This window comes from Pundamilia nyererei, unplaced genomic scaffold (assembly GCF_000239375.1).
Source record: "Pundamilia nyererei isolate P.nyererei 1_Seehausen unplaced genomic scaffold, PunNye1.0 scaffold00050, whole genome shotgun sequence".
In the NCBI taxonomy this organism is placed as follows: domain Eukaryota; kingdom Metazoa; phylum Chordata; class Actinopteri; order Cichliformes; family Cichlidae; genus Pundamilia; species Pundamilia nyererei.
In genome coordinates this window covers 2,338,245-2,349,025 of record NW_005187451.1, presented here as the reverse complement: position 1 = coordinate 2,349,025, position 10,781 = coordinate 2,338,245, and the positions used below count along the sequence as shown (strand labels likewise).

Sequence of the window (10,781 nt, the reverse complement as noted above, 5' to 3'; positions counted from 1 at the left end):
AAAATAACATGATTAAATATGGAAAGAGAACAGAGGTCTGAGGGGCTCCTGCGGGACTTCATTAGGGCAAATTGCCAAAGAATGAAACATGAGTTAGCCAAGAGAGACTGCGGGCTAGGCCAATACCGCCGGGACCCCGGAGCAGCAGCCGCTGTTATACTGCTGCAGCTTCACAGTCAATGTGTGAAGCGGACACACGCTATCAGACGCACACGCGTGCAACTGCCAGGAGACCCCCTGCTCGCTGACACACGCAGTGTCACAATTGACCGGCCAAAAGCGGGCGAGCTCGGTGGCTGAAAACCACCGCTGCCAGAGAGAGAGAGGGGCCCCACCCCTCTGAATCCACCCAAAGATCAAGCCCGGACATCTGAAAAGCTCACAACAGAAAGCCTGTGTGTGTGTGTGTGTGTGTGTGTGTGTGTGTGTGTGTGTGTGTGTGTGTGTGTTTCCCTCCCAGCGTGTGTGTTTGGCCAGGAAAAAAAAAGCCAACGTCTTTTCTTTTTTCCGTTTCGTTTTAATTGTCTCTCTGCAATCTCTCATACACGCAGTCCCACAATAGTTAAGACTTAATCAACATTTAATTGGTGTCTTGCTCTGTGTATCTGCATATGCATATTTCTGCTTCCTGCTGTCTTCAAATAAAACAACAATGCCACGCTCCTGTCAGGATTAATTCCCTGGCAAACAGTTTGGGGTTTTTATTTTCCTGTTTTTTTAGTTAATTCTGAAAATAAATCAATGCTATGAATATTAATGTATGAAAGTGAAGCACTTGGTGGAAAAGTGACGATCAGAACTCTCACGCCCTACGATGCTGAGGGGCCATTAAAATTGCGATCGGGAAAGGTCACCGATCTGGCTGCGGTTATGCACGCACGCATGTGTACACGTGCCACGTGTGCATGCATGTGCGCGCACGCACGCGAAGCGCAGAGCCAACAGGCTACTGTATCCCTCCTCTGGGAGTGAGAGACAAGCCCCAGCCATTCGCTGGTACCAGGAGGTAATGGCTCAGAACACCTCGCTAACCAACTCCAATTATCTCCACCAAGCCTCAAGGTGAGCCCCCCAACCGGCATGATTTACTCTCAGGTTGAAAGTGAAAACAGGAGTATCTCTCTGCGCTTCTCTTCTTCCCAGGCTGGGTGGCTGGCTTGGGGGAGTCGGCCGAGAAGGGAGTCTGAAACTAAGATAATGATTTATAAAGCAAATCTAGATTTCACTTTTCATTTATGTGCTATCTCCAAAGCGGTGGAAGCGGCAGCGCGCCTTAGATAAGGTAACTCGAAGGGAACTCCAGAGGAATACTTCACATATTTGCTTCTCTAATTCAGCCTAATACACACGGCCGTGTCCTTGTCCTGGTTTTAGAACAAATGAGGCAAAAAGTAAAAGGAGGATAAATTGAAAAAGAAAAAAAAAGATACCCCTGTTTTTTTTCTTCATTTATAGGGGGGCTTCACATGAGAGTGGGTCATGAGAGGCTAAGGCTGATAAAATATTTGCCAGGCTGATAAATAATAGATGAGTGGAGCCAAATGGCTTACACGCTCCACAAAAGACCTGGTGCTTAATATTCCATTCAATGGAGAATCACAGATACAGTCCCCAAGAACAAATACAGGATTAGGTGCTGGGTCCAGTCCTCGGGGACCAGGGCTATGCCCGGTAATGAGGGGCTGCCTGCCTCCTACACACTGTGCATGTGTGTGTGTTGCCCCTTCCTCTGAGAGAAGCTAACCGATTATACAGCGACAGCCTGCTTCAAAAAGCAGTCAAGGTCTTTGGTTCTGCCCTGAGAGCTTTTTAGTGCGCTGTAGCCGAGACAGAAAGTGTCCATACTAACACGGGTCTTCCCAGATCTATTCAGTGAGACTAAAGGAAGGACAGACCGAAAAGAGAGGGATCGAGAGATACAGAGGAGGAGGTGAAGGTTGGAGAAGATGGAAGAGGAAGAAAATTTGCAACTCAAAGTCGACGCCATAAAGTCAGGAATGAAGCAGTTTATCAATAATGAGGTTGGATGTGATCCTTTGTTTCCTGGCGATCCATCAGCAGCAGAATAGAAAAGGGGAGTTTTTGCATTTACACATATTTTATTTGCCACTTTTTCACTGAATCGAGGACAACAACGTTTAGATAAATAAACCTCAGTTTTGCATCCAAACTGTGTTTTCATTACCGAACAGCAGCGCCGCCCTTCAATTAAGTCCAGACCCGCTCGAGACATCAGCGCTCTGCGATACCCTTCCCATTATTCTTCACCTGAGCAGATTGATGTGAGGCACAAACAATGCTGCTACGATCGCACTTAAGGAGGTCCTATGACGGTCGCCGAGCCTTTAACCAGCTGCTCTCTGGTTTGAACGCAGCAAGAATAACCGCTGCTGCGGGCGACCTAATTCAGTTTGACAGGAGGAATCGACACGGCCGCTCTTGACCTCCTCACACCGGCCTGAAACACTCGCAGCCTCTCCTTCCAACTTTGTCCCTGCGCGCTCTCCAAATTCAATCCTGTTTTCATCCCAAGTCTCCATTACTTATTCCGTTTCCTCCTCTCCTCCTGCTGTCCTTCTGTCCCCTGCCACCTCTCCCTCATCCCCCCCACCTCCCTGTCATTGTATTGCTGTGTTAGCCTTTCCCTCTCCTCTCCGGAGTAGTCACCAATTACCCACGCTCTGCTTTTCCCTCTGTTGACAAACGCCGGTGTCAGGCTCTGTACGACGCAAGCATGCCACAAACAGGTAGGTGGCGGGGGGGTAGAGAGGGCACGCAGGACAACGCAGGCAGCAGCCAACGCCAGGCCTCCCACACAGTCCCTCACAGGAAGACATAAGGCATAAGGTACAAACACCTGTGAGCGCAGACGACGCGCACAAACAGATGCATGCTTAAAAAAAAAAAAGAAGCCGACGCTCTGAACACCCTCTGCACGCACATGTGCACGCACACCGTCGCAGCGACGACACGCGCCTTAAGACACACGGCAGAGACGAGTCTATCGAGGACAAGGTGGGGGAGGAGGGGGGAGGATGTCTTGATGTTCTGCAGTTGCCCAACAGCAGACAGACACATTAAGACTCCCAGGAAGAGGCAGGCAAAGTCAGAGAGAAAGAGAGGTGTAGCGGGAGAGAGTGAGAGACAGATGGACAGAAAATAATATGTCAGAGAGAAAGAATTACTAAGACAGAGAGCGAGGGGGGAGAGACGCCGAGAGAAGTGGGAGAAAGAGAGACGGGGAAGGAACAGAGGAAAAGGCTGGAAACAGAGAGGCAGCTGGCACTCCAGGGCACGCTGGATGGATAGCTCCTTGTTAGCATAGGCCTGACAGCCTGATGAGAGGGCTGCTGTCAGCCAGTGCCGGGGTCGGGGCGGTGTGAATTTGGGCGATAGGCAGGGCAGAGGCTGGGCTGCAGAGCTGGGGGGCCTCGGCATATGAAAGACTCAGAGGGGGTCCTCCCAGCTGACTAGTTAGAGGAAGGGCCGATGCAGCCCTATTATACGGGCCTATGACAAGGCTGCACGCACGGCTGGCTCCCGCCCCTGCGCCACCGCCGACTGGCTTTTTTTTCTTTTTAAACAAAAAACAAAAAAGAAAACAGCGGCACCGTTCACCTCTGGTCACGAAGCAGCAATAAGTCAACTGACGCATTGTTGTGCGATCATGATTTATTCCTTTGCTTTTGGCTGCTTGCGAGACGCGGCAGCCATGTACCGACAGACTGACACGCTGGGTTCACCGGGGGCTTTAACACAGGCAGCACCTCGAGCAGGCAGAATAAATGCAGCACATCTCTGAGCGTGTGTGTGTGTGTTTCTATTCCCCGTCTCACTCTGCTCGGTTGAGATGCTGGACAGGCGGAGGTGGTGAAAAGCAGCTGGATGGTACTAACGATGTTACTAACAATACTTTCTCTCATACATCTTCTATCTGTAGCAAGCAGACTGGAGAAACACTGGCTGTCCATCCAGTGGCTGCCGACGCTCACTTTAACCAACATTTGGACGAACTCTGACATAAATTATAATTCTCTCATCCAGTAACACATTCGATCACAAGACGGGGAACCGGATAACGAGCCGGAGCGCTTTCAAGTTAAGTACACATACGCTCAGATACGTGGCTTCGAGAATGGCGGCAGCCATTTCCGCTTGAACTCGCGGGTCAATCTGCCCAACAACAAAAACAACGCATCACAGGAGCAGTAATAACACCGGGCCTGCTCGCAATCCCAGCGGAGATGTGAAAATACTTTTGTGCTGCAGTTCCTGACATATAACGCTACCAAACCAAAACACCTCTCCCCGAGGAAGATGGATGGATAGATGAGTGGATGAAGAATTGCAGAGGATAAAAGGCTCACGGAGGTAAAGGTCTGACGTGGAGGCTCTTAAAATATCCTGTCGGCATATATTTGTTAGAAAAACAAGCTGAGATTTGTCTTCGGGCAGCAGAGGACTGTAAATCACAGACAGGGAAAAAATAAACCCCGCCCCTCCCCCAAGTATTCCTGCTGAAATAAAAACAGTCTCACCCTTGAGTCTGATCATTTACATCATGCACCGCTCCTGTCACTGCACCGTGTGCTGCTTGGATCTCCAGCACAGGTGCTGCTGGTCTGAGGAGCTGAGGGGAGACAGGTGAAATCCTCTAAGGGGCTGAGTCATTTTCACAGGTCTTCCTGATTATAGCTCCTGTGGGAGACCTTGGGAACTGTTCCCTCCAGCGCCCAAAACGCCAGGCGTGGGCCCCTGCGGCTGCTAAGTGTTCTGCAAAGGTGGCAGGACCAGCAACGCCGCGGATGCAGATAGGACTAGGATGACATCACTTCCCTCTCCCGCCTCATAAACGTTTGGCCTCATCAGCAGCGAGGGTAACGGAGAGAGGCTGGAATGAGAGATTTCCTCCCTCGTGCAAACAGGCAGCGAGTTTAAGTTTTGTGAGAGAATCCAGCCCGCCTCTGTGGACATCAATGCGTTCCCATTATAGGACGCAAATAATCCAGCTTTATCGTGGGCGGGGGCGGAGGGGTCGACAGATCTCCCCACATAAGCAGCAAAGTGTCAGATAAATATTCTCAGCATACTTGTTAGGGTTTGATGTCCTGCTGGAATATTGATGAAGGGACTCATGTTCAATCTATGCTTCAGCCACATACTTTATAACGAGGGTGTTCGAGCTCCACACCAAGGCATCGACAGCCCCACACGTGCGCACACGCCGGCTGACTCCACCTCAGCTCGAATTAAAAACAGAAAAGCACAAAGACCGAGTGTTTGTCGAGCGTCTGACGGGTGGGACTCACAGTGCTAAGCTTGCTTGAGGTAATGATGATGCGGCGTTCGTGCAGCATGCTGGCGTAGAGCTGGAGCATGTTGTTGATGTCCACGGCCACAAAGTACTCGGTCAGGTTTCTCTGGAGATGGACAAGAACAGGAGGACATTCAGGTTGGTAACAAACTGTTCTGGCACAACTCGTTTGCAGTAAAGCGCCAACGCTGCAGACTGAAGCCAGAGGAAACGCAGCAGTTGGACTTGTACGATTGCACGCACTGTTTGGGAAACTTGGCAAACTTGTGCTAACTGCATCCCTTACACAGAGCCAACGTGATGGCACGTAGCTGTAAGTCCCCGCCTTAATGCTTCGAGCTGAGATTTGAATGCAGAAATCAACAAAGGACACGAGCTCAGTTTGAATCTACCAACAGCCATGCCAGTCTGTGAACCTTGACATTAAAAGCAGAAGCACCGCAGGAGCTAAAGCTGATACAAGAGCGTGATGCAATCATTTCAAAGAGTGACATGTGTATCTGATTAAAAACGATTAGAGGCAAAGATGTTCCCAGAATACAGGGATTTCTCTTTATCTCTTCTTCCTTTTCTTTTCCACGCATACTTACACTCTCAGGGATAGTTGGCAGTCCATTGATATCCGGCGCGATGAAGTAGGAGTGCTGCGAAAACACAAACATGAGGAGAAAGAAGAGGGAAGGTCACGAGCGAGGCACGGCACTCACGCAGGAGAGAACGAGGGGAAGAGGGAGAGAAAAAGGCCGTTCACTTTGTTCTATGATTTATGGCTCATCTTCAGCTCTGTCTATATGAATTGCTGAGCTGGTGTCTGAACTGTGGCAATGCTTTTATCAGGCCTACAGAACAGAGAAAGCTCAATAGCAGCTCAGCTCCCCGTAGACACCGACTGGGGTGATGTCTCCGGTGGAAAACGGAGTCTTTATTTAAGCGTTAAAAAGGCTGGCGGAGAGCGCGCGTGCACGACTCGGCGCAGACGCGCACTCTCGCGCACGGGTTGTTTAGAGGATCACAGGGCTGCCTGTCTCACTTTGGGAGAGCAGGGCAGGTTCAGTGTTCAGATCAAAGAGGCCTGAGAGAGGTGCTGTTTGGAGGTAGACAAACCACCAGGTGAAACACACTGTTGTGCGTCTCACACACACACTCTCCTGGAAGTACAGCTGCGCTTCTCTGAGGCCTTCGACTCAACCATCTGTTGCAGCTCTTCGTTCACAGGTTAGAGTCTCTGAAACGCACACTGAGACAAATCAGGTTAGAACGGATCAAAACTTTCAACTCTTTACATCATTAAACAGTCATTTACATTGGGAGCAACACAACAATGAAATCGGCAACTCGACGCCCACCCGCACCACCACCAGCACCACCCATTAAAAGTCCACCACAGTCAGGCAGGAAAAAAAGCATGGAAACTTAATGCACAGGTGTCCAACTGCAGGCCTCGAGGGCCGCTGTCCTGCAGGTTTTAGATGTGCTTGATCCATCACAGCTGATCTAAACGACTAAATGACCTCAACATGTCCTGAAGGTCTCCAGAGGCCTGAGAATGACCTCATCATGTGATTCAGGTGTGCTGACCCAGGGTGAGATCTAAACCTGCAGGACACCGGCCCTCGAGGCCTGGAGGTCCCCCCACCTCTGTTTTAACGGTAAAAGGATCCAGTTTGTGTTCTGAGCTCGATCATCCGATTTCATCTTCGCCACTTTGAACGACATTATTGACGAATCTGATTCAGCGTTTCCAAAGAACGACGACCCGCCAGCTCATCTCATTATCGCTTTGATGCTGAAGACTAAACTCTGCATTTCTACGGATACGTTAAAGTCTTTCTACAAAGAGACACAGTAGATTTTATTTGCACATCATCATCATTTAATGTTGTTTGAATTCTCTGCCTGGCGACAAAGAAAAATTCAGTTTAGTGTAAAACAAACAGCCCTTTCACTCCTTAAATAAATGTGATTTAAGGTCAAAAAAATGTGAAAAACCAATTTTCACGAGTAAACCATCAGTTTGCTCCCAGCGGACGGTCACCGTGCTGGTTGAACAAAGCTCAGAAGAGATAAAGACGCAGCAAATAAACAGAAACTGGAGCAGACATCAAGGTCTCTCCCCCGAAGCTTTGTATTATTGCTAAAGCCGTATTTGTATGCGTATTTTGCACGGCGACTTTCTGCAGCTGAAAAATAAAAACAAATTCGTTCTGATCGCTTAACGAGATGCGGGGTTGCTCGCCGAGACAGGAGAGCTCACGCACTGCAAACACTAACCAGACGCTCGCTCAGCCTTAACATCCGTAAGTTCTCTTAAAGATCCTTTTGTGACTTTTTGCTGATCAGCCCAAAACAAGGTTTTTGCTTGTTGCCAAGTAAGAAACAAAGCCACGTGATTTTCCTGCCCTCGGTGATGCCTGACAGAAAACACTAAAGCGAAGGAGCGTCTCCGGTTTCCACGTGCTGATTAGAGCTACAGTTAAATCAACGTCAGGCGCAGCGTCGCCGTGTTCATGTAGAGAAACTCTGATGGTTAGTTTGCGGTTACGCTGCAGCAAATAAAACTGCACACAAATAGTCACACGTGATTGGTTGACGGCATTAGTACTTGGTCATCAGCTTTAAAGTTGAGTTAATTCAGCTCAACCTCTACCATTACCCATCTATCATCTATGATAAAAGATAATAAATAAATAAAGTGTAAAATCGAGGACTTGGTGCTAAGGACCGCCACCCGTAACCACGGTAACTCTCCGCCTCCCTCTCCCTGTGCTCTGTGTAACTAAACAAAGTTACAAATTCGCGGCGCTGTGATAATCACAAGCCGTGCTCCTCAACTCAACCCTGCCTTTCATTGGCTGTTTGCTTGCTTATCACCCCCCCCCTTGTTCTTTCGAAGACTTGTTTATATAAAAACATTGAAAGTGGGTTAACTGGAAAGGCATCAAGGAGATTTCTTGAGTACAATTGCCTTTGCTTTAAACATAAAGAGAAGGGAAAAAAGACTTTTGATATTCAGAGAGAGAATCTAGCAGTGTGGAAGGGCATTAATCATTTACAAAGTTTGATTGTTTTCCAGAGGAGAAGAAACATACACCAAGGCCCAGGATAGTTTGTTTTTGTTATATTTAAAAAGATAGCGCAGCTTATTTGGCCAAATTGGAAATCCGCGGCTCCCATGCGATTAGTATAGCAGCAGTTTCATATTTCGCCTCCTCCCTCCTCTGCCGTTCGCTCATTCCCCTCCACTCACCGGCTCCTTGCTTCGCCGATCTCTCAGTACTTGCCCAGTGGCAATATACAACTGCTCATTCTTGCACAATGAGAGGGAGAGAGAGAGAGAGGGTTCACAGATGAAAGGGGACAATGATTCTTCTTCTTGGCTGCCATGATAAAACAAAAACACACTTTAAGGGAATAATTCTGCTTCATCAATTAAATATCAAACTAGTGGCTTCTTCAGAAAAAGAGCGAAGGAGAGATGAAGCTATCACCTCTGTTCTCTGGGGCTTCTTTTCCAATCAACACTCAGACGGGAAGAAATGGACTCGTTAGCCTTCACAGAGATTTATTGATCGCCTCGTATTAGTCTTGTTAGGCTGGAAATTCATATGTTTAATTAGACGAGTGTTCTTCTACAGCTGTTTGTCTAATTGGTCCGAAAAAACAAAAAAAGTAAAGAGAGGTGGTCCCCGAGGGCAGAGGCTCCCACGAAACCCTTTGATGCTGTTACAGTACAGAGGCCCTAAAACTCAAACAGATACTGGAGAGAAACCATCACGCTCGTCTTGAACAGGGACGTGACAGAGGCCGCCGAGCTGCGTCACAGGCCGGCTTTCAGCGACCGAGCTCGTTAGGCCGTTCCACTTTTTGGATAAGCGGAGACACGGCGAGCTGTGAAAGGAGGCTTCCACTTTAAACATGTCCGGCTCAGGCTCATCGCACGCCGAAACAACGGGTTTCCAAACGGGGTGTCAGTCGCTGTTCCCACCTACAGCATCTACTGCTCTGCTCTCTCATTTATCTCAACCTCCGCTTTCCTCCACCCTCACGTGCTCGTTTCTTCTTTGTGACGACTTTAATTCTTTTTTAAAGTTGCATGCTGCCACAGTCACCACCTGTCCCCTCTTTCTGTCTCTGCCTCTGATAACGGGGAACACAAGATACCTACCACACTCAGGTTGACGGGCGTGAAGGGCTTTGGCACAGGCAGGTCATGGAGGGAGTTCAGCACGTCGTTCAAGTCGTTTTTCTAGAGGAGACAAACAAACAAGGAAAAGAGACGCGTGAATTTTATTCACTTGACTTGTTGATGTCACAAGTTACGTGTCAATCTCAAACACGGCGCTGCTGCAGACCACAGGGCCGTAGGGCTCCGCAACATCCGACCGACATATGTTTAACGAGAAACGGCGAGGTTAAAAGACGAGCCGCAGACGCTTATTATCTGTCGGCGTTGATTTACAGCCCGAGAGCGGGCTGTCAGTAATTAAGCCCCCACCCCTCGCTGCAAAGACAGAGGCCGCAGGAAGCCGCAGAGAACTCGGTCTGACCACAGATCAGGCCTGAGACGATCCTTCCAGCACTGACACCCTCGGCCTCCTGCTGGAGAAACAAAAAGGAGGGACGACTGTTTGCTTCAACTTCCTCTCTGAGAACTTTGTTTTGGTTTTGTGTACGAGCCGCTGCTCGCGCCAGGAAATGAACGCGCGAGCGTTTGTGTGTGTGCGCGTGTGTGCGCGTGCATGAAGTGGAAAAGAAATAGAAGCAATAGACGGCGATATACAGTAAAGGGAAGGAGGGTTAAGGAGGGAGGGGTGCAATCGAACAGCCTCCTGTCATGAGAGCCTCAATGCTCACACGCATGGTCAGCAACACGGCCTGGGGAAACAGTTCATTTACCCCTCGCCTTAAACCCTCATCGCTCTTCTGTCTTCCCTCGTCTGTCAACATCTCCCTCTCGCCTGGAACGGACAGCGGGGTAAATAGAAACCAAATCATGCACACTAACACTTCAGTCACCCAGGATTTCCAGCTATCCTTCTGTCTCCGTCTTCCTCGCACAAACTGTCCTGATCTGCTTTTGGCCCCACCCCCTCCTCTCTTCATATTAGATTATTCTGATGAAGTGCAGGAGTGTGTGTGTCTGCCATTGTCTACTTTAGACAGACACTTTGTCCTGATCGCTGTTCTCAGAGGATCTTGGAAGAAGCAGTGACTACATGACAATTGAAAGTGATCCCAAAGCTCCCTCCCCTCCCTTCAGTCTAAACAGTGGAACATCACCTACACCCGCTGCACCAGGCGCTGCGCGTCTCCCCAGTTTGTTGCATATTTTACATTTCCCCTCCCTCTGCTAGTACGATGCAGCGAAAAGTCAGGGGAAAAGACTTTAGTGAAGTGTGTGCGTGTGTGTGTGTGTGTGTACGCGTGTGCGTGTGTGTACGCGTGCGCGTGTGTGTGTGTGTGTGTG

The 10,781-nt window shown here is 49.1% G+C and overlaps 1 protein-coding gene across 2 annotated transcripts in view; it reads right to left on the bottom strand.

The window, feature by feature from the left end:
- The window catches only part of dennd1b (DENN/MADD domain containing 1B), a 93,231-nt gene that overhangs the window by 39,133 nt on the left and 43,317 nt on the right, over window positions 1-10,781 (bottom strand). The window contains exons 7-10 of one of the 2 annotated variants that reach the window (XM_005733176.1): window positions 9,480-9,560; window positions 8,562-8,621; window positions 5,905-5,958; window positions 5,310-5,420 (exon numbers count right to left, since the gene is read on the bottom strand). In XM_005733176.1, coding sequence (XP_005733233.1) covers window positions 5,310-5,420; window positions 5,905-5,958; window positions 8,562-8,621; window positions 9,480-9,560 — 306 coding nt within the window. The remainder of the gene's footprint in view (window positions 1-5,309; window positions 5,421-5,904; window positions 5,959-8,561; window positions 8,622-9,479; window positions 9,561-10,781) is intronic. The other variant, XM_005733177.1, reaches the window with a different exon arrangement.